At 38.7% G+C, this 24,942-nt stretch overlaps 1 protein-coding gene, 2 non-coding genes and 2 pseudogenes across 3 annotated transcripts; all 5 read left to right on the top strand.

The window, feature by feature from the left end:
• The first annotated feature begins 610 nt into the window (after window positions 1-610).
• Window positions 611-1,105, top strand: LOC143535672 (copper transporter 6 pseudogene; annotated as a pseudogene).
• A 3,699-nt stretch (window positions 1,106-4,804) lies between these two features.
• Window positions 4,805-5,721, top strand: LOC143535673 (copper transporter 6 pseudogene; annotated as a pseudogene).
• Window positions 5,722-22,769: 17,048 nt separating this feature from the next.
• Window positions 22,770-22,841, top strand: TRNAD-GUC (transfer RNA aspartic acid (anticodon GUC)). Its single transcript has one exon. It is a non-coding gene; the product is annotated as a tRNA-Asp (tRNA).
• A 1,039-nt stretch (window positions 22,842-23,880) lies between these two features.
• TRNAD-GUC (transfer RNA aspartic acid (anticodon GUC)) lies at window positions 23,881-23,952 on the top strand. Its single transcript has one exon. It is a non-coding gene; the product is annotated as a tRNA-Asp (tRNA).
• Window positions 23,953-24,096: 144 nt separating this feature from the next.
• On the top strand, window positions 24,097-24,663 carry LOC143535638 (uncharacterized). Its single transcript, XM_077029845.1, has one exon. The coding sequence runs from the start codon at window positions 24,097-24,099 to the stop codon at window positions 24,661-24,663; it is 567 nt and encodes a 188-aa protein (XP_076885960.1).
• Window positions 24,664-24,942: the final 279 nt, after the last annotated feature.

Here is a 24,942-nt window from a genome sequence, read left to right on the forward strand (position 1 = left end):
TAAATTTTTAAATAAATAAAATAATTAAGTAATAGTCGACTGATGAATCATTGTTATCATACACTGATACAAGTCCTCCAACTCCATACTCCATGCATTTAAACACGCCTTTGTAAGTTAAATGAATTGTTGTAATGATTTAGACGTATTTTTATAGCTAGTTTTAGACATGCCATTGTAACTAAACAATTTAGACGTATCTTCTAAAATAGATTAAGCATTTAAACGTGCCGTATAATTAACATAGCATTAACGTTTTGTTTTAAATTTTCTTTTAATATAGCAATACTCAAATCATATATAGTAAAAACAGTTGTCCCATTGTACAAAAGGGCTTCTTTTCCGGACCAATATTATTCGAGATTCCATATAATGTTTTGTTCTAAATAGAATTGCTTCTTTACAGGAAAACCAAACAATATGAACAAACAAATCCAATGCACATATGAAAATAAGACATGAAAACACACACAAAACGAATATCTCGGGTACTTAAATTTTCCAATCTAACAATATCAAAATTGGATTGAGGAAAAAGGGAAAAATAATATATAGGCAATCAACGTAACGGTTCCCAGGTTCCGTTCGAAGTGCAGCCACCACCAACGAAATGGAACCGATGGTGATGAACGACGACGGAACAATGGGAGGAATGCCGCCAAAAGCACCCGCAAATGACTCAATGGGGGGAATGGATATGAATATGGATATGGGCATGGGAATGGGAATGGGAATGGGTGGGAATGAAATGATGACACACATGACGTTTTATTGGGGTAAAAACGCTTGGATTTTATTCAAAGGCTGGCCTGGAAGTAACACAGGAATGTATATTTTGGCATTGTTTTTAGTGTTTGTGCTCGCGTTAATTACCGAATGCCTAGCTCATAATAGCCCCACCCCAACACAATCCAACGGTATACCACGTATGATGTTACACGCTTTTCGTTTGGTGTTATCGTATTTGGTTATGTTAGCAGTGATGTCGTTCAACATTGGTGTGTATATTGTGGCGATAGCGGGGCATGCTGTTGGGTTTTATGTGTTTCGAGTGCTTAAAAAATCATCGGATAAAGATTCGGAAATGGCTTCAATGGCTTGCTAATTCTATAGTCTATTGGAATTTCTAATTGTTTGATTATGTAGTAAATAATATTCTTTTGAGTTCTAGCAATGATATGTAGTTATTTGGAGAAATGAGAAATAGATGTGTTTGTTGGATAACTTATGCTCTAAAGCAAGGGTGATAATTGCATCCAATTGATGGGTTAGTAATTAGTAAATTCAGGTTAACGGGTAGATGGATTAAAATGAATATTCATATATTCTCCCGTTCTCGCAAGAAAATAACCTAATAAGGTCAAAATAAACAATAAGCATTTCATCGAACAACCTAAAACAAAGGTGTAGCCATAGAAAACGAAACCAACAAAGCCTCCACACGAAAAACGAAAAAAACAAATCAACAAAGCCTCTAGCGAACGGGAAAGGCGTACCATCGAACAACTAAGTGATATATTTAGATCATTAAAAATAAGAACCAAAGAGGCTACACAACATCACTATAAAGCTCTCAAAACCATCATAATTCATAACTTGAAAAGGACTTGCTGAAATTCAAAAGCATACAGTTAGAGGCATACTAAACTATGAAATCAGTTCACCCAACACCTTGAAGCCTATATAAGTCGCATATTTTCTTTTGATTACTTCTAAAGGCACCTCCAACACATTCATATATGCGCATATAAACTTTTAAAACCATCTTCAGACTTGTGACTTCTTCGATTTTATCAAAAACCACCATTTACATTAACGAAAATACGAAATGTTTAGATTAGAGCACACGCTTCTTATAATTTCAAAGTTCTTGTCAAATTGGGCAGCATTACTTAAGAACAACGTACAATATTTTTCTTGATTTAGGCTATGGTTGATTGGTTGTTGGATTCCTAACGTTCTAAACATCATTTGTGGTGTTTTTCCACCCTTCAATCCCACAAGTTCTTCTGTTTCCAAAAATAAGGTATTGAGCCACTCTACCCCTAAAATACACTCAAAATTAATTAAGTATTTCTATAAATTAGCATTCTCGTTGAATCCGTGTTTTCTAATTCTAACAACGTATAATTGATTCTAAACAATTGGACATTTTAAAGGTTACAAATTTTTTGAAATTCAATTTGTGTTCATATTCATGACCTTAACAATCAAATAGGAAAAGTCTATGGATGAAATTAAAGAGTTTATTATGATTCTAAGCACTCTAGAGTCTATAGATAGACTTGTGACTACAAACTTAATTTTGAGCTTCAATTGCATAAATGTATAGAAGTAATATTTGAACTTCAATTTGCATAAAATGACTAGAAACACTTTGTTTTGAGTTAGAGCACACAGGGTCATTTTCGTGGAGGGCTGTGAAGAAGCCGGCATCAGGTAAGAACAATACTCCCCCCCCCCAAAAAAAAAAAAAAAACAGCCCCAGTAGTTTCACCGTACCACATGGAGTGTACGCCGTTTTTCGTGGAAAAGTAAAGAAAAACAAGAAGAAAGTCGGGGGAAATTGATACAAGAGAACGGGAGGCACCACCCTCACTTTAGAAGATACTCGAAAACAAACATTTTATTTTTTCTTTCTCTTTTATTCTTTAAATAAAACTCAGAAACACACGCCTTCCTTTTTTTTTCCCTCCATTCCTTTTCTTCTCATTCCTTAAGTGAAACTTGAGGACACTACGTAACGGGGATGTTTATCAACAACTAATTATAAGTATCATATAGCATTTATTTGTGAAAGAGATAGACAGATAGTTAGCCTATTGGGCTAATTCATGGGCTCAAGTTATGGGTCGTGATAGGGATAAATGGTATTGGGTATTGGTACCAATTCGGTTTTGATGGTATCAATTCGGTACCGACCTTTTGGGGTTTCGGGATCTGTACCAGTATGGTACAGATATTTTATTGAATTTTTGTCTTTGGTACCGGTACCGTCTCCAAGTATTTTCGATACGGGTGCCCATGCTATCTTCGGTACCGATACCTCGCTTATCCCTAAGCCATGAAGTTGGGCTAGGTTCGAGCATATGGATCGAGATATCAAGTCTCAAGTTTATATCAGTTAGAGATAAATCAATTGAGTTATAATTAGTCTACAATCATATTCGTGCCTCTATATAATCCGATCTAATGTCTTATTAGGATTATGAGTTTTCAATCTAGTTTTAATTATCGTCTAACATATTCTGATTACCAATTCATCTTCGTGAAAGATGAGATGACATTTAAGACTCTTAATTAAGTCATAATATCTTTGCGAAAGCAAAACCAAATAACCAACTAAACATATCTCAAATTTCACCAACATAACTATTGTGTGATAATAGAGACGTCAATGGATACAAATTCCATCCAAATTGGATTCCAAACAAAACTACTTTTAAAATGCCAAATAAAAAAAATATTATTCCACATATTAATTATAAAAAAGTTTTCACTTACAACACTACTATTCATTAGTTTTATACAAAAATAGTTTGTAAGTCGTGCATTTAAATAATGCAATCTTTTTCTCTCTTCTTTTCACTTTTCTAATTTTTCCCTTTAACTTTTAACAAATTTTAATTTTCTTACCTTGAGTATCAAGAACTTTAATTTTTCTTTCCTTACAGTTTTAAATTAAAATACTTTATACTTTTAATTATTATAAACCCCATACTTTATAAATTTTTTAACTTGTTATTATCATATCATTATTATTATTAGGTCGAGCAGGTTGAATAATGCTCTTTACCATTTCAACTTAATTATTTTTTTATGTATTACGTTTTTTACCGACTAGACTTAGTTATTGTTTAATATGTTTTATGTTAGTCTAATCTTTATGATTTAGCGCATGTGCGGTTACGTGTTTTTATATCTATTTTTGTTTGGTTTAACAGTCTCGTCGTAACACACATGTTATAAAAACTACTCAAATCTAATTATTATACTATTAAAAGAAAAGACTTATTGTCCACATGGCATTCAACAAGACCCTCCACATAGGATGTCAAGTGTACAAGTTTCCAATTTAATAAATCCTACTTCATTATATAGTTTGGTTTAATTAAAATTCTAAAAAGAAAAATATGTTGTTGATAGGAATCGAACTCACTACATTGCTTTTAAAATCAACTCAATTAAAATGATTTGATGTCAGCATTTTATTTTTCTTAATAGGTATAGATTTTCATCCTCCAATTTCGATTTATTTTAAAATAAACATACAAATTATTCTTATTAATCTATTTATTTTAAAAAATATGCAATCATCCATTCATTAATATTTATTATGTAACACCTTATAATTTATAGAATTATAATGGTCATTATGTAAATTCATATATATACGTCTGACGTTTTATATATTTTTCCCTCGTATGCTACACATAACACTAAACTAAAACCATTTATAAAATATTCTTTTAAATACCCGTCGTGTGTTACACGGGACCCTTAGCCAGTACCAATAATAAAATATCATTTTAAATAGCCGTTATGCAATATAATTCACGAGACATACGTTCGTTCCAAAAGTAATATTATTTTAACCTTAAAAAAATTTCTTTTCATTTTTTATCTTTATAACTTTTCATAAACCTTTCACCCACAAACAAGAATCCATAATTTTAATATCATTAATTCCACGCAACCAACTTTTTGTACCCATTTTATACACTCATCCTTTATTTATACACATCACATATTGTTATTCACTTATTATTCATTGTGTGAGAGAGAGCTAATAATAATAATATTAATGGACGGCGGCGGTCACATGAACGGTATGTCGGACATGCCAAAACCACCATCCAACGCCACCGGAGCGTCACCGGTCACCGGCATGCACCACCACCCGATGATGCACATGTCCTTCTTCTGGGGCACCAACGGTGAAATTCTCTTTCCGGGTTGGCCCGGATCCAAGTCGGGTATGTACGCGCTGGTTCTCATTTTCGTCTTCTTTTTAGCGTTTATTACCGAGTTTTTATCCCACGCGCGGGTGGCGCGTAGTGGGTCTGGTACGGTGGCGGTGGGGTTGGTTCAAACGTTGGTGCATACGCTTCGAGCTGGGTTGGCTTATATGGTGATGTTGGCGGTTATGTCGTTTAACGGCGGCGTGTTTTTGGCGGCGGTTGCCGGTCACGCGCTAGGGTTTTTGGTGTTTGGGAGTTTGGTTTTTAGGAAGCAGCAGCCGCCGACGAACGAGGATAAGAATTCGGATCTGTCGCCGATGATTTGTGCTTAGGTTGGAATTGGGGTTTTGTTTTGTTTATGTTTATCTGGGATTAATATGTTTTATGTTATATTTTGAATTTTGATTTACATTACTTAATTAAAAAGATGATTCTATATGTTATTGGGTCGTTTAGTTGGTTACTGGATAGTTTTTTATAATGTAGTTGTCGTTAGCAAATAGTGCAAGAAACTTTTGGTTTTCAAAATGGTTATATCGACGATAATGTAATATGCGGTCGAATGTCTTGGAAACTTTTGGATTTCGAAATGGTTATATTGACGATTGTGGTCGAATGTAATTAAGGTCTTGGCTCGAGTTGCTTTCTTGTAAACTTTTGGATTTCAAAGTGGTTATATTGACTACGATATAATTTGACGTCGTAATTAAGGTCTTGACTCAAGTTGCGTTCTGGGACAAATTCGGATAGATATTTTTGAAGTGTTCGAGTCGATTTTTCTACGGGTCTACATCAACAGGACTAGTTGATGAGCCATTTTTTGAACTGAATTCAATTTAAACAATAAATATTGAGTATGTATATGCGTATATGATCATTTTTAGAAAATTTTACTGGAAATTTTCGGGCATGATACTTGTGATATCTAGTCTGATTATGTTTGATTTTCTTGGGTATTTGAAGAGGTAGGTCCCAGCAGAGCCCAGTTGGACCCGCAAGACTCACCTTAAACAGGGACGTCTGCGCAGAAACCAACTGGATCCACAGGACCAACCATGCTCAGAGACGTGACGTCCTTACGCGCAGTACGCAAGCTGTTCCCGCAGGAAATGCCTCCCAATGGTGAAGGACTCCGCCTGTCCCCGCAGCCTCGGATACAAGCCATCAGGGAAGGCCACCCGCGCAGCAAGGCTACACGCACAAGGCACTTAGCTCTCGATCATTCAGTGTCACCTGAAGGAATGAGCAAAGCCGGGAACAATCCCGCACAGTGGCGGGAGGGGGAATACTCCCGCCCAAATAAGCCAGTCCGTACGATACGGGAAGATCTTCTGTACTGTACCTGACGAGGTATGGGAACAAGATCTGACTAAAGATACGACAGCTTATGGACAACGGTATGGCGAGCAGCATGCTCCTACACTGTATGTCACTATTAGCCGCTGCCTACTCACCAACTCTTGTCATACCACGTGCGTAGCCGGCAGTTGGTGGAAAAGGAATAGTATACAGCAGGCCTGGTCGCTATCAGCCGCTACCTACCCACCAACTATCAGCAGGGCACGTGCGTAGGCTACTGTTGGTGGAACAGGAATACTGTTGCAGCCGGCCACACCTCCTTGGAAACCTACCTTCGGCTATAAATACCACAAATGGTATGACCATCTCATCTTATCTTATATCATCATATTATACCTGATATCTGCTCTAGCAATCTCTTAATATACATTTATATTTAAAGAGCAATCTAGTCTGATTCTCACGCCGGAGGGTGGTCACAAGGAGGAACCCCCCCCCCCTTCTCAGTGACAAGCTCACGGTGTCTGTTTTGCAGGTTATCAGAAGAACCATCTTCTCAGGGTCTCACCCCTCGTGGGAAACATCTATCTAACCCCCAGGTTATCAGTAATCTGTCCAGGGGTCTGGTTAGTGTTTCTTCATTGGCGCCATCCGTGGGACAAGCTAGAACATTTTTCTCCAGTTTTTTCAAACTTCTACAAAGATGGTTAGAGAAATTCTGGTAACCACAACCCCAGCTACTGGGGGGAATACCGGCAACACAGTTTTCACAAACACTACCTCGGTTACCCAAGCCGGGGCAAGTGAAGTAAATTTTACGAACACTACCCCAGTTACTCAAGCTGGGGCAAGTGCAGTAAATGATCGCCTACTGGGATTCACGGATACCCAGTTAGAGAAACGAAGACTCCCCCGCCAAACTCTCGATGAAGTTAAGGCATGGGCGGAGGCACGACAAAAGGAATTCCAAGCTGAGTTGGACGAACGCTTGCGTTCCGTCCAACATGCAGACGAATTCGAAGAATACCTAGATGACTCGGAGGAATCCGACTCCGACGCAAACCCTCGCCATAGGGCAAAAGGGAAGCGTAAGAAAATGGAATCCCAACCGAAAAGGCATTTTGGACAAGCCTTCAAACCAAAAAGCACAGGAGGAAGTCCACGTGACTTCTCCAAAGCATTCAGACCAAACGTTGCAAATGCGGGAACGTCCAAATTTGCAAGGGACATTGCGGAAGCAATCGCCCCAAAAAGTGCAAAACAAATGTCAAGCATAGGCACATATGATGGTATATCTGACCCCGATGATCATTTGAACAGATTCATAGCGGGGGCAACCGTCAGTAGTTGGACGGAACCTACGTGGTGTTACATGTTCCAGATGACATTGGTTGGGGCTGCTAGAGTGTGGTTCGATCGTCTACCGGTCAACCACATCTACGACTGGGCAGACTTCCAACAGAAGTTTAGCCAGCACTTCAGCCAGCAAAGAAAGTATACAGAGGAGCAATGGACAATCCTCAAATGCGTTCGAGAGACAGATGAATCTTTGCTGGACTTCATCACTCGCTTCAACTCGAAGAAGCTAAGTCTGGGTAACATTAGCGAAGATCTTGTTCGCGCTGCTTTCATACAGGGCGCGAACGACCCAGAGCTCATCCGCACCTTAACAGGTAAAGATGGCATGCCATCCACATGGGATGCCATCATGACAGCAGCTAAACGCTTTGCGGAAACGGAGAAGCAACTGGGTAGAGATCTCCCACAGAGCACAAACCTCTACACCCAGAAAACAAGAGAGGACAACGTCCTCACCGCCCGATTAAACAAAAAGCGGAAGCTAGGCATTTGGCAGTCAAGGGTAAACTTTGACACCTCATCCGGCTTGCAGCATCGGTTAGGCGGAAGGGATAACGTACAGTCCAACAAGAACTCCAGATGGACGCCGCTCACCAAAAGCGTCACCGAGATATTCGCCACCGAGGAGCTCCCATGGCCAAAGCCTCAAATAATCCGACATCGCCACAATGCTGATCGGAGCAAGTACTGTGACTTTCACAGGACAAAAGGCCACAACACCGAATAATGCATAGACGTGAAGGACATGGTCGAAGCATTCGTCAGAGATGGGACGCTCGCACACCTCGTGGCGCAATGAACGCTGAGCAGGCTGATGCGTGTAGAACCCCAGCTGGGGAAAACACGAATAAAATTCCAGCTATAATGTGGAGACTACATGCTGCGTAAAGAACGAGATCCCGAACCAGGTGCGTATCGGCTCGATGGCACTCCCATCCCAACAACATGGAAGGGAGCTCATTTACACAGTTTGCATGTAAATCAATTCCAAATTTGTAAAGAAAAGGCCAAGAGCCACTTCTAATGGAAACGATTCTCCTTAAAACATTGACGCTGATGATTTTACATTTTTATGAACTATCAACACGGATATGCCGGTTTTCACCGCATAAATACGTGGAAAGTCGTTGCGTGGGGAAGGCGGCAAAACCCGCATAAACCCAAAAAACGACAAACCTTCACGCAGGTCAGTCGAAGGGGAAAAGGTCAGTCCTCCCATTAAATAAAAGTGCCGGTCTATCCGCATGAATCATGAAAAAGGGAACTGAACACTAACCTATTGACAACCGCGCGTCGAACGGTTAATTTATTCAACACGAATATGCCGGTTTTCACCGCATAAATACGTGGAAAGTCGTTGCGTGGGGAAGGCGGCAAAACCAGCATAGACCCAAAAAACGACAAACCTTCACGCAGGTCAGTCGAAGGGGAAAAGTTCAGTCCTCCCATTAAATGAAAATGCCGGTCTATCCGCATGAATCATGAAAAAGGGAACTGAACACTAATCTATTAACGGACGCGCGTCGAACGGTTCAAGACAATTTCTAACAACGGATGAGGAAAACCTACACGCAGGTCAGATGGTAAAGTTTAGCTATCCTACTACGTGCAAGTGACGGTCCTACCCGCACAATCACGGAAGAGGAAGCAAAACTTCACATATCTACCACGTTCAAAGGTTAACTTATCCCCAACGGATGAGGAAAACCTACACGCAGGTCAGATGGTAAAGTTTAGCCATCCTACTACGTGCAAGTGACGGTCCTACCCGCACAATCACGGAAGAGGAAGCAAAACTTCACCTATCTACCACGTTCAAAGGTTAACTTATCCCCAAAAGATGAGGAAAACCTACACGCAGGTCAGATGGTAAAGTTTAGTCATCCTACTACGTGCAAGTGACGATCCTACCCGCACAATCACGGAAGAGGAAGCAAAACTTCACACCTATCTACCACGTTCAAAGGTTAACTTATTCTAAAACACTTTGGAAAATTGCTAATTTAAACTAAAGTATGCAAGTCATACAACGTTTACAAAGCAAGGAACCCAACGAAAGTAGCGGTCTTACCCGCAAAAAGATTTATATTTCACAATGGTTGATTACAAGAATGGCCGGGTAACTACCCGCCTACAAGAAAGTAAATCTATACAACTATATCTATCCTAGCAGCGGGAAGGGATCTTCAGGATCAGGCTTCAGGGCCACTTCCACTTGGACCAGCCCCATCAGTAGAGCGTGGCAGTTCAAGGAAAGCTTTGAGGATAGCTAGCCCGTCATCAGCAGCAGCAACTTCATTCACCTTCTCCACCACTGGATGCGGGAAGGCGGCGTATTGATTTACTGCTTGGTCGTATACAGCTTCGGTATCTACATCGAATAAAGGGAAGTTGGAATGCGGGATGCCTTTCTCAACGAACCCTAGACCAAGCAGAAAGCCGGCCTTTTCCCCATCCTCGTGAGAAGCGTTGAGGGCTGCGCTCATAGCATCGTCATAAGATGTCTCTGAGAAGACCCGATGCACAACCTACAAAAGAAAATATACAAGTGTCAAACCTTTTCTATCTACAAAGAAAAGCGTAAAGACAAGAAAACATACTTGAGACAACGCTTCTCGAAGAAGCCATTCCTTGGCAGCCAGAGCTTCTTGGAGGGCAGCTTGAGCTTCGTTACGGGCGCGTTCGGCTTCACTCTTGTTGAGGTTGGCAAGCAACACCTCTTTAGCCGTAGCCTCTTCGACGCCCTTTAGCTTACGCTCGGTATGGTCAAGCACCCCCCTCTGGTCCAGGATTTCTTGAAGCTTCATAGCGTCCTCCATCGCCAAGGCATCATGAGCCTGCTGGAGAGCCTCTAATTTTGCTTTAAGCTCTTCATTCTCCACGCGTAGAGGCTCAGCAACAGCTTCAGCCTTGGTGGCCCTCTCGGTTGCGTTCCTCGCAGTTTCCTTAGCCAGCCGAAGCTGTTCATTAACAGCTTGGGCAGCCTTGGAACGGGCCTCGAGTCGAGCCTGAACTTCAACCTCAAGGGCCTTGAAGGCCTTCTCATTCTCCGCAGCCGCTGCGGAGAGTTTTTGGTTCTCCTCGCGGATAGCCCGCGCCTGAGCTACTTCTTTAGCGCGAGCTGCTTTTAACTTGTCGTTTTCACGACAAAGCAGCTCGACGCGCGGCTGCATCCGGGCGAGGAGAACCCGAAGCTCATTGCTTAGCCTACCCTCCTGGTAGCTAGCCATGGCTTCCCCCAACGCACCACTGGGAGCAGCGTGACGAGCCCATTCCACGCACTCCACAGGGGTACGAAGGGTTGTTCCTCGGCGTATGTTCCATCGCGGAACATACACTTCATTGGAATCCGACACTGCAGAAAACAAAAAGCAGTTAGGAAAAGATGATAAAAAATTATATAAGTGAAAAAGGGCCAAAGGAACCCTACGCACCTGTAGGGTCTATAACAGGCCGATAGCCGCCGAACCCATCACCTGAACCCAAAGGAAATCCATCCAAAAGGTCAAGCAGATGGGAAGGTGGCAAAGATTGGCGGGAAGCCCCACGCGTACCTGATGGACCGGCCGTCGTTGCCAATGGCGGGGGCATAGTAGCAGCCGCCGTGGTCGCCGCCGCGGTCGCTGCCGCAGATTCCGCAGCAATGGTAACCGCCGGCTCGGTGAAGGATGCTGTAAAAATCGCACTCACCGCCGGCGGAGACGTCATCTCGGCTGGAACAGTTGGCTCAAAGGAGTGAGCAACTGGACCAGCGGAAGCAGGCGCAGGCGCCTGGGTCGTCGCCTCAGGTAGGCTGACCAAGCCTACCGCAAGGATCTCATGGCCTTGCGGATAGACCTCCACGAACCGATCCGCAGTTTGTTCGAGGATGGGCAACTCGTTCTCGTCCAGAGCGCGAGTACCCATCCGTGCGGGATCGTCAGCCTCCCGCGGGTTAAGGAGCGACTGCAGGTCGTTCCCCTCTGAAATAAACAGGGAAAAAGTTAGAAGAAATCTAAAATCAACAATAGGAAGGAAAGCATACCGTAAGGAACAGAGTTCGAACCGTATTCGAGGACGATCGGAACCTTTTGCGCGTCCGCCGCCTTCCAGACCCGGCTCATCCCCAACATGACCATCCCGGACTCCGCAAACCGGTATACCGGAGATTGGATCCGAGATATCCTCGAAAACCATTCCGCCTCCTGGTAGTTGGAGGCGTGAAGGCTTGGGAGAGCTTGCCCATTCTTAAACTTCATGGCAAGGGGAATGGCGCGAGCGGAGATAAAGAAGAACTCCCGCTTTCATGCGCGAAGACTGCGCTCGGTCGCGCAAATCTTCAAACCCTTGATACGGGTTGTCAGGGTATACCACCCCTGGATGCACCTCCAAGTGTAGAAGGTCATCAGGCGGTCAACATGGGGCTCGATGCCCAAAATCCGGCACACCCACTCGAAGTGGCGAATCTTGGCGATCGCCATGGGGTGCAACTCGGTCAAATGAACACCGTGCCTCTCCAGGACACGGTAAACAAACTTTGTCAATGGGAACCTAAGATTCCCATAGATAAAGAATGCTGCATAAACCCCGATCTTGCCTCTGGGGACATCGTACACGGTCTGATGGGGTTCAGGAAACTCAGGCTCGAGAGGATCGAGCATGAACTTCCTGACAACATACCGGTACAGATCGCCGGGCAGAGCACACTGGCACTCGCCAGCAGTACTCTTGTCATCGGCTGTAGACTCGAGATCACATGAAGACATCTTGCAGAAAGAAGAAAACGATTTCGGCAAAATGCTTGCCTGAAAAGGTGAGTATTTGCCGGAAATCGCTAAGAAGAAGAAGAGAAGGGTGAAAGTGTGGATCACAAAGAGCCCTCTCCCCCTTTATATACTAATCGCAATTAATGCGATGAATTTAATGCGGAGGAGAGAGAAATCGAAGGTGCAATGAAACTATGACACGTGGCAAAAAGCAAGCTGGCAACAGCTGTTGACAGGACGTGTACCATTAATTTCGCGGCCACGCGTCCGAAAAATCGCGTCCACGCGCCTGAAAAAGCGTCTGGAATGACCATGTACTGTCACGTCACCATAACTTCCTGCACGTCCTGACACAGTCAGAAGAAACCGTCGCACGACGTTTCAGAGGTTTGGACTGTTCTTATCTTTCCACCAACCTTTCGAATTTCAAAATTCAAAATTTAAAAATAATAAAAAGTAAGCGGGAAAATACCCCTTACCTTGGCAAACAAGTAACCGTAAAACGGATGCGGGTACAGTGTTAAGGCAAAACCCTTCACATACCTAGCACCCGCAGGGAATTGAAGCCAAGTAAACATTGGCGAACAAGTAACCGTAAGACGGATGCGGGTACAGTGTTAAGGCAAAACCCTTCACATACCTAGCACCCGCAGGGAATTGAAGCCAAATATTCCTCGGCAACCAAGTAACTATAAGACGGGTACGGGTACAGTGTAAAGGCAAAACCCTTCACATACCTAGCACCCGCAGGGAATTGACGCCAGGAATACCTTGGAAGTAAAGTAACCGTAAGACGAGCGCTGGTACAGTGTTAAGGCAAAACCCTTCACATACCTAGCGCTCCGCTGGGAATTGAAACCAAGAAGGATCTTCTGGGCAATGCTTGCGAAAACGGAAATAACATCCCCGCATAGCGGGAACGTCGAGAACTACGTTGTTTGAAGCTCCAGGATGGAATTGGTGGTTTTAACATAATTGATCACTATGTTCAAAACTACCAAAACTTCATGGAGAATCCACACAAGTGGGACTCAACGCTCCTGACTTGCGAGGAGGTTACAGACCTACCCGCATCATACCCAAAGACCAAGCAGGAAACTCGGGAATTTCTGCAAGTGACAAGGACTTCCGCTGGAAGAATCCCCATGGAAAACCTTAAAAAAAAAAAAAAACCCTTTTCAAAACCCTTTGCTTAAGTCCAAAAGTTCACCTCACTTTATTAAACACGCATGAGAAGAACATTGGACTGGGGGACTTGAAGAGGTAGGTCCCAGCAGAGCCCAGTTGGACCCGCAAGACTCACCTTAAACAGGGACGTCTGCGCAGAAACCAACTGGATCCACAGGACCAACCATGCTCAGAGACGTGACGTCCTTACGCGCAGTATGCAAGCTGTTCCCGCAGGAAATGCCTCCCAATGGTGAAGGACTCCGCCTGTCCCCGCAGCCTCGGATACAAGCCATCAGGGAAGGCCACCCGCGCAGCAAGGCTACACGCACAAGGCACTTAGCTCTCGTCATTCAGTGTCACCTGAAGGAATGAGCAAAGCCGGGAACAATCCCGCACAGTGGCGGGAGGGGGAATACTCCCGCCCAAATAAGCCAGTCCGTACGATACGGGAAGATCTTCTGTACTGTACCTGACGAGGTATGGGAACAAGATCTGACTAAAGATACGACAGCTTATGGACAACGGTATGGCGAGCAGCATGCTCCTACACTGTATGTCACTATTAGCCGCTGCCTACTCACCAACTCTTGTCATACCACGTGCGTAGCCGGCAGTTGGTGGAAAATGAATAGTATACAGCAGGCCTGGTCGCTATCAGCCGCTACCTACCCACCAACTATCAGCAGGGCACGTGCGTAGGCTACTGTTGGTGGAACAGGAATACTGTTGCAGCCGGCCACACCTCCTTGGAAACCTACATTCGGCTATAAATACCACAAATGGTATGACCATCTCATCTTATCTTATATCATCATATTATACCTGATATCTGCTCTAGCAATTTCTTAATATACATTTATATTTAAAGAGCAATCTAGTCTGATTCTCACGCCGGAGGGTGGTCACAAGGAGGAACCCCCCCTTCTCAGTGACAAGCTCACGGTGTCTGTTTTGCAGGTTATCAGAAGAACCATCTTCTCAGGGTCTCACCCCTCGTGGGAAACATCTATCTAACCCCCAGGTTATCAGTAATCTGTCCAGGGGTCTGGTTAGTGTTTCTTCAGTATTGTTGTTGTATTTTTAACTTTCTTGGCTTATGACATTAAAATGGTAAGAAGTGTAGTAGAAAATCACAACAAACTTTTAACAAATTGACGGATACATGTAATGAATAAGGATTTAAGGAAAATGATAAGTATCTATCTATCTACTCTAATAAAACAATACCAATTTGTGCCACTTGTCACTCTCACAACCCTCCTCACCTTTTTAAAACCCATTTTCATTATATGATTCATTTTCGGATCCAACGTGGATAACTACCCGACCCAGACGTTGTATTTTGGATCTTTAAATTGTTATAACCAAGTTTTAAAACCCATTTCCAATTGTTATAACCAAGTTTTAATGCTTCTTCAGACAAAAATTCTGTAGATTTTTATAGGTAAAAGTAAACCTCTTCAGTAGCACACTTTCCATTGATTTTGTTTGGCGATTCGATTAATTTACAAATATTTTAGTACGAAGAACCCTAACCTCGAAATATTAGGGGCTTTGAAGGGTTCGTTTTGATTAAGTAATCATCGATTTTAGCATCTTATGTGTTTTACTTCAATGATAGGTATTAAATCGATTTGATTTTGTCTTTCTTTCAAGAAACGTAAACCCTATATATATATATATATATTTGTTTGTTTGTTGTTTCCTTTAGTGATTGATGTGGTTGCGTTAGATTCTTGTGATGATTTTTTTTGGTATTTTGTTTAAAAAGTTCTTAATCATCCTTGTTATGAGAACCCTACAACCTTAATTTTAGTAGATTTTGTCAATTATAATTGTACAGTAAACTATCAGCTAACTATGTTCAGTATGTGTTGTAGTGTATATATGATTTCATATTTTTTCAAAATATATTTAATAGATCCGAATTTACTTTCAAACTTTGATTATATATAAAACCTTGATGATAAAATTTTATTTGTAACAAAATGGCGCAAAAAAGAGTTATGATGATCACATTTCTCACTGTCAATTTCTTACTTCGAAAAGTTAGACATTTTTCATATTTTTATACATACCTTGCATCTTTTTTTTATATAAAAAAATGTAATCTTTTAGGTGACTAATTTAATGGCATCACATGTAGAATGAGAATTTGCAAGAATCAAGGGAGCGGGTAGTGACGGGTTAGTATCATCTGACTCTATAGCATCGTGTAAAGCTTTCCATCATGACCTTATGAAATTCACCATTCATTATATCCTTAGCAGGAAAGCATGGAATAACTTGCTTGAAAACATGGTGAATTTCATATTTTTTATAAAAGTTAACTAAAACTCGTGCTCCCTTAATCATTTAATTGAGTTTTTTTATGTTGGAAACTCTATCTAATATCTATAAAGGTAAAGTTTGCCTATATCTCACGTTCCCACTTCCTAGATACTGCTAATAGCAAATTTTGAAGCTTTTTATGTTGGAAATTTAATGAGAATTTTTTGGTGATTCATATTTCAAGTGTTTGGATAAACATGTCGGTGTTGCAAAGATTACCGAAAGGGGCTGTGGGATTTGATTGATTGGGTGAGTCTGTAGTGTATTCATAGAATTGTTCCTTGGATATATTCTATAAGTTGGGGGCGATTACGTCTTTCTTGCTGGACTTAAGAAGGTTTTGGTTTCTTAGAGGAATTTAAATCAATAAGTTAGAAGAAAATGTATTATGTGAATAACAAGTGCTCGACTCAAGCAATTATTTATATTATTAGTTTTATTTTCACTTTATTATCAGTCCGTGTAATATACGGGTTCTAACCTAGTGAGATTATATTTAACCATGGTTTACATGCCTTATTTGAGTCCTCAATGCTGCTTTGTATACAAAAGTTTCGAATTTGTCTAGTTAAATGGAACTTTTAAAATTAAAAATTAACTTCATTAAACTAAATAGTATATTCATTTGGGTATTACTTGCGTGATCCAATGCAGAACTCGATTAATATATAGTGATCCTAGACATAACTCTGTTTAATTTATACGCATCTTTGTGCGATATTTTATTAGTAGCACATGTTTTCAAAAAAAACAAAAAGGCTACTAGGATTGAGTTGATAGAAATCCGAACATCGGCACTACGTGATTCTACGAAAAGTTTATCAGTCTGACAATGTTGTTTATTAAATTATATGTTAATGATAGTTGTTCTATGATTAATCATTGTTCTATGATTAATCACAATGATAGTGCTAAAAATTAGCTTAAAAGCATCAAGAACTCAAGAATAGCCAAGAATTTAAGATTATGTCCAAGCCCAATAGGCTTAATACGTGTGGACCCAAAGTGGTAACCCGAACCCAAGAGGTGTCCATATGCTACACACGTCAAGCCTAATTCATAGTGCTCGGTTTGATTTTGGCTCGTTTAGATCTTGGATCGGTTCGATTTTGAGCCACTCGGCTCGGTTTGATTTGAAACGAGCCAAGCAACGAGCAAACCCTTGCTCGGTTCGACTCGGCTCGTGAACAGTCCTAATTCACACACACAACAAACTTACTATAATAATTGGACTATAAAACCTTGCATGATAACGTTTTTATATATAGAAAAAAGTATAATGCTTTTAGATGTAACCCCTTTTAAGGTGTGCGCTTAAGTTATGTCTCAAACGTCTAGCTAAGTTGATTTTAAAGATAAAGGATTTAATTAAGTGGCTTGGGTTAAATTTCTAACACCGGAGAAGAACCTAATTGATATAAAAAAGATAAGCTCTGCTTTGTTTGATGAGTTTAACTAAACTATATCATATGAATGGGTCTCCTGATGAGCCGAATTTATGTATCATGTGACGTATATGAAATGATTTGATGTGCACTCGTTGAAGTTGTTAGGATTCAGAAAATTTAGAACAAATATGATTTGTTATACATTAAACTTGTAAGCCTTGTTTCTCAAGATGCTAAATGACAAATGATTAAGATATAACTCACATATTTCTAGCCCTTTTAAGCGTTATGTACTTAATTTACAAACTCTTTTTTTATATTAATTAATAAAAATGCATCATGATTTTGCAAAATGTTTAGAGCAAACAATTACTAATATACATGAAGAGGTCACTATCATACAAGATTGTCTTAGTTACAATTGTTTAACGTACATGGACAGTCACCTAGTACATGGTCAGTCACTATTATGATTTAATTGTTTAACGTACAAGAATTCTAATTTACCTTGATTTAAGAAAACAAAGTATTCTTATATTCAGTAACATAACCTCTGGTTTATTCTTTCACTTTTAGGTATTTTAGCAAAGGTCCTTATTCTATATGGTGGAACCCATTGATAAGGATGCAAACTTATCACAAATAATAATAGGCAAACTGAATTTTAATAATTTTATTTTTTGTAGTTGGCTAATAATAATCTTATTTCAGAAAATAGTTGTCAACAGTCTCGCCTTTCACACTAATTGTTTTCATTTGACCTCCATAAGAAAAGTCTTAACTCTGTTAATTTTTAACTTTTTTCCGAATTTCAAATTGATTAGGGTTTTTGATTGGACGAAGGATATGAAACGATTGATGTAAAAATACCTTGAAATGGTGCTCCAAATGACGAAACGGTAGTTCAATTTGGGTGTTTAAACTTCCTAAAACATCAGTTTGAATTTTAGAAAAAAAAAAAACTTAACGAAGTTAAGTTGTTTTTTCTAACCGGGGTCCAATGAAACAACAATTAGTGTGAAAAGTGGGACCGTTGGCAACTATTTTCTAAGATGAAATTATTATTGGCAACTGCAAAAATGTGAGATTATTAAAATCCAATTTGTCAGTATAATAATAATAATAAGATATATAAATTCGATCTTATGTTAGTAAGTCCACTCTTGAGGCAGTTTCTTCTCTACGTAGTCCATAACTTGCCCTATGCCATATAAAAGAACAGCATGACGCAATTAGATAAATATATGTGTGCCACATACTATGGTTCAAAATGTAAATAATAAGGTACCTTGGTGAGTAGATTTGGTGTTAAGTAGGTTGTTCAACGGCAAAAGAGGCTTCAAGTTGTTGAAATGTTGTTCTAGTACTTCTATTACCCTAGTTGGGACAAGTGCAGTAGACCAACCTGTATATTAATGTTCCAACGTGAACACTTCTCAGATAAAAGTGGTAATCAAGTATATATAACTTTTGAAGACCATATGCAATCAGTTCACAAAGGGCATAGGACGTTGAAGGTGAGTGTATTAAGAAGAGTGAAGATTAGAAAATAGGAATGAAATTAAAGTTTATAATTATGACACATCATCATTATTATTTTTGTTTATTAGTATGGATAGATAGGTAGATAGATAGGTAAGTAAGTAGATATTGGTGGACTATGTAAAGCCAAAAGGTTCCTAAAAGGAACTTTCGGGTCCGGGTTGGCAGGTGTTTCCCTCCTATTTAAAAGGCTGAAGGCTTAAACCGTGTATGCAAAGTATAAATATATGTGGTTAATGGGGGGATTTTTGGATCCTACAATGGTTTTGACTTGGAGTGTGATTGGGTTGTTGTGGCACTTGGATAGTTTTTGTATGCCAAACACCATCCTGTATATATTCGGGTAGTTTTGAAAGTGAAGATAAAACAATTACGTGGCATGTGGCTTGCTTGGTTTCATCGATATACGTTCATAGTATAGTACCCTATGTGATCAGAATTTATCGCTCATGTGAGGAGAACTAATTTTATATTATTTTAAATATACTCATCAATAGTTGAAAAGTCTAATAAAACCTTTATTATTATTATTATTATTATTATTATTATTATTATTATTAGGAAAATTGGATTTTAACAATCCTAACTTTCTGTTATTGGCCGATAAAAATCCTAACTTTGTTTATTCCCACCAGTGGTTCCAAATTTAAAAAAGTTGGCTCTCAATGGTCCTCCGTTAAAAAAAAACCTAACGACGTTAAGTTTTTTCAAATTTCAAACTGATTTATTAGGGCTTTTGATCAGAAGAAAGATGCGAGTCGATTGATGTAAAACTTAGCTCGAAATGATACTCCAAACAGCTTAAGTTTTGTTCATTTTAATTCAAACACCCGATTTGAAGCACTAATCAAGCCATTTGAAGCATCATTTCTAGCTAAGTTTTACGCTAATCGACTCGTATCTTCCTTCCAATCAAAAACCCTAATAAACTAGTTGGAAATTCGGAAAAAACTTAACGTCTTAATTTTTTTTTTTAACAAGGGACCATTGAGAGCCAACTTTAAATTTGGGACCACTGGTGAGAATAAACAAAGTTAGGATTATTATTGACCAATAACAAAAAGTTAGGATTATTAAATTTCAATTTTCATTATTATTATTATTATTATTATTATTATTATTATTTTGAAAAAAGCTTCATCTTTAGACAGTGCAGATATTTGATTGCAATTTTCTTTGCTACCTTTTACAGAAAAGAAATGCAGACCACTAATTTCTTAAATGCAAACTAGTGACCACTAACTTGCTACTTTATTTCAAATAAAACTTAATGGCAACTTAAGTACAACCGATAAGTTTTTCAAAATTGGATAACAAAACTAAAAGCTAGATAACAATTAGTTGTATTTGATTGGAAATTCATTTATATATAGTTGATTTTTTCCTTCTTAGAAATTGGTGTGGACCCAAAACTCACTTTACAAGAGGTATTTTTCTACATCTTTTAAATTATCTAAACACGTTTTTAAATGTAAGACCAAGATGTCCGCCCCTATTTTGTTTTCACTTCACAACTATTCGTCTATGGCATGCATTTTAAGACCAAGATGTCCGCCCCTACCATGGGTGTCTACCCCTTGCGAAAGACATTCAAGTATTTAAGTTAGTGATGCATATCCATTTCTAAAAAAGAAAAATTGTATTGTTGTATGTTATTCTCTTAGGAAGCTACAATTTATGTCTTTAAAAGTGATTTTGTATATCTTTAAGCTAAAAGCAAATAACAAAAACCAAGTTTTAAAATTGTTTTAAAAAAAATCAGATGTTTGATTTAATAGTATAATTTTTCTTTAAAAAAATTACGAGTGTGAAAAGTTATTTACATTAAAAAATCATAAAAGTATTAAAATGCCCTTATTATATATCAATTTCGATCTTAACCAATATTAACAGATCTTATCCGACAAAGTTAATGACTCTTTGACACATAAAATCCATAATTAAAAGTGAAATTTAAAATAAAAAATAGTGTTTACATTGAAACAAATGACAAACAGGTAACAAGCTGTGCTGCTACCCTCTTTTAAGTTGCTATATATCAGATAAAATTACTATATATCAACTAAATGAGTGTACTAAAATTTTAAAATGAGATATAAAAATTAATAAATAAAATAAATACTATCTGTAATTCAATAAAGCCTTTAACTTTAACTTTAACTTTGTAGGGTTCACCAAATTTAAGTAGTTCTACAAGATAGAACTCAACAGAATACTAAAGACTAACGGTAATTGCTCAGTCAGAGCATGTTCTATTTTTTTAAATGTGTCAAATACATCAAAACTCTAACCCACACAATCAAAATCATATAACGAGAACACAACCAATTTAGCCTAATTTATAAACCTCGCAAACGGTTTGACAGGTTGGAAGTCAGTGATCAAGTTATAAAGCATTAATCAGATTGATAGACGTTGGTAAAAGACAGTTTAAACATGCTAGCAGATCGACTTGTTTAATTACAAATCAACCCGAAGACGCAGCGTGTTCTATACATTTTAGACATAACAATCCAAAACATGTTTATGTGCATGTCTTGTCTCATGTAGGTACCTGATATTTTGCGGCTATGAGTTGTTGGACAGTTGGCCGAAGGAGGCAAGAACACACCGGTCCCCTTATACCCGGTTTTTGAACCTGGTCTGTTAAGAAAAATCGCTCTCATACCCGACCCGGATGTCACTCTCCTTCCTCTAGAATACCTCATCTGCTGAGCTGACTCAGTCTTCTTCCACCTTCCTTGCTTCACGTTAACTCGGTGTTGATTCTGATTCTGATTAACGAAACATGTTGCATGCGTGTTGTTATGAAGCATGTAATCCTCCATTTGGCGAGTCAACTCAACGATGAAATCCTCTTCATCGTCATTCGAGTCATGAAACTCACCAGCCATGAGAGCTCAAAGTTTTTAATAGAAAGTGAGTTTGGTATGTTAGGGAGAAGGTGAGGTAGTATTGGTTATAGTAGTTGGACAAAGGCGACTAGGAGAATAGGTTGTAAGTTGTAACTTATTAAATTGGCTATATATGTACCTATGTATATAAAACACATATTTCTAATTATGGTTTTCTACGTTTATCTAAAAAAGTTAGTTGCACAAATGGTGTAGTCGGTTGTCACTATCAAATTTTGTTAGTTCTATGTTGTAGTTTTGGGTTAGACCATTTTTGTTTTGTAAAACGCTTGAGTTTTAACACTTTTGTTAACAAATTTTGTTAGTTGTAGTTTTTAGTGTACCATTATGTATCTTCGCCTTAGAAGACAGTTAGAATTGTCGAATCAGAAACCACATATTTGAACTTATTAAACGGATTTATGGTTTGGATTCTTATTTGTGGTCACGCCAAATTTAGAGTTTCGGTTTTCTACAATTTCGGTTAATTTGATTTGGTTCATCGTGTTTAGAGACATGGATTGTGTATGTTCAGATGACCAGTTACATAATTTATCATTATAAAATAGTTACACATAATATTAAATGAAGATATGGTGCCTTTATAAATCCTACAAACAACTAAACAAGAACATACATTACAAACTTCAAGTAGTTAGATTATCATATATAACTATTATAAAAATACTATTGACTACTAATATTGACATGTGATCGTCGTTTGTAATCCAAAGTCTAAAAGGGACTACCATATTTGTGTAATTTATTATGACTGCATTCAGAACAAGACTCATAGACTTTATAACTTTACAGTCTACTTACGATATCAAAACATAAACATTTTCAAACAATTGAAATGCTTTTATTTAACAGTGTTATATTATCAGGTCACAACTTTTTTCGTTTTTTTTAACGGTGAATTTCATTTAATCTTTGCCGTTTGTGTGATTTGAACCCAAGACCTCACTCTCCCAAACCAATATGTTTAAACTTTAAAGGTTTTGTCTTTGTTAATGGAGCAACACCCAATCGTACAACTCTTAGTTATTGAATAACTTATGAAAATAACCAAACAACCAAGTCGTTGTAGTATAGTGGTAAGTATTCCCGCCTGTCACGCGGGTGACCCGGGTTCGATCCCCGGCAACTGCGTTGTTTTAAGTTTTAATTTGAACACCTAATTTTTGCTCTTGCTCTAACCCATCACTTTGCTTGCCGGCAAACAAGACCCAAAATCCTTTCAATTTCCGTTTCAAGCTCCCAACACCAACACATTCTAACCAAATGACCAAAGTAAATAATTTGTTTCGATCTCCTCCAATGCCTAAGGAGGTGCAGCTGCTTTTGAAAAATCTATCATTGCGTGCTTTTCAAATTACCCAACATGTGGGCAAAAGAATTGTACAAACTAGCTTTTGTTATTGTTGTGAATAACTAAATATTAGCAGGACTTTAAAACAATTCAATGCATTGAGCACCAAGCCATCATTCGCCTTCAAATCTGCTCGGTATATCCAGACAGTACTAGTAAATGATCTGTTATTTCATGTTCCCTATTGCAAGTAACACGTAGCATAGTGATTGGTCATGTAAACGAATCGAAAGAATGCGACAAGAGCATGTTTGTGTTTGTTCAATTTAACTTTACATGAACACAAACACTTAATCGGACAAATATTTGTGTTTATGTTTGTTATATATGAACAAACGTAAACGAACACAAACAAATATAAATGAATGTAAATAAACACACTTAAATGCACACAAACGAACAAATATTACGCATCAAGTAGATAATTCATGTAAAATTTCATCCAACAATGAACATAAGTGAACAAACATAAATGAGCTTCTCGCTGAACGGCTTACGAATTGTTTACTAAACGTTTAATTCATTTACAAACCTAATAGTTATTAAAAAGTTATAATAAAGGATGATGTTATATTATATTAGTATTAGTTTGATACATGACTCGTTTACTTATTATAATGTACCTATGGTATTAAATTATAAACTTTATTTCACATGTTCGAAATGCTTTTATTTTACAGTTTTATATTTTTATCGGGAGTTATTTCTTTTATAACTTATTATTTACTACTATTAAAAAAAAACGTTTTCTTCTTATTAAACATGTAGATTTATTGACGTCATGAAGAATATAAAACTTCGAAAGTAAATAAACATCAAGTCGTTGTAGTATAGTGGTAAGTATTCCCGCCTGTCACGCGGGTGACCCGGGTTCGATCCCCGGCAACGGCGCTTTTTGTAATTAATATTTTTTGTTGCAATGCCTTTCACTCCTCACTTTACTTGCCGGCAACGAGAAGCATAAAACCTTCCAATTTTCGTTTCAAGCCTCCAAACACAATCACAACTTTCCAACTAATTTTCCCAATCAACCAAATGACCACCACAACTTCCGCCATCAGCCGCCACAATCTCAATAACACCACCATCCACATGATGGCACTAGACGGAATTGTAAACGTCAATTCTCTTTTCACTCTCGGTCTTTTCCTCGGGCTGGCAGTCAATCCCGCGGACCCAAACTACACTCTAGTCAACTCATCCGACATGTCATGCCTCGCCAGTTCTTCAGTTGCGGAAAACCTCGTGTCATTTCATGTCTACTCGTTTAGCTCGTTTCTTTTCTCAAGCCTTATTGCTTTTGGGCTCAAACAAGCGGTTAGGACCGTTAAAGATGGTGATACGCGTGTTGAGGTGAGTGATGGGACCATAGCTCATGTTAACTTAAGGGTTCTAAGAGGTGGGATGTTGGCGTCGGCTGCTGGATCGGCGTTTGGTTGTTTGTTCTTGACTCTTGCTTTGGTTAATTTGGTTCAGATGAAGCTCGGGAAACTTGGTTGTTTGGATTGGTATGGTGCGGCCACGGTTGGACCGTTGGTGGTCTTGGTACCTTCCGCACTTGCTATTTACATATGTATCGTGTTACATGCGTTCACTCGCTAATTTTTTCAATGTTAAATAATAGACATTGTTTATCAACTATATAGAAACTATCACTTGTAATTGTTTTAAAACGTACATGTTATTAATTAGTGTCATGTTTAAAGTATGTAAGAGTTACGTTCTCTTTTGTTTGTGTGCATAAATAAAGAAAACTTTAAAATCTTGATGATAAGATCGTATGCATAATATATTAAGATCCCAATCTTTACTATATGATGGTAAGATCTTTATCCACTAAAAATGAATTGAAATGTGCCAACTTTGTAAAGAAAAAATGAA

The sequence above is a fragment of the Bidens hawaiensis genome, unplaced genomic scaffold, assembly GCF_021521415.1.
Source record: "Bidens hawaiensis isolate Kalapana, Puna unplaced genomic scaffold, B.hawaiensis_p1.1 tig00010570_1, whole genome shotgun sequence".
NCBI classification, from domain to species: Eukaryota; Viridiplantae; Streptophyta; class Magnoliopsida; order Asterales; family Asteraceae; genus Bidens; species Bidens hawaiensis.

Excerpts from the sequence above, each read along its gene's own strand:
- LOC143535638 (XM_077029845.1), top strand. The coding sequence starts at position 24,097 with ATGACCACCACAACTTCCGCCATCAGCCGCCACAATCTCAATAACACC.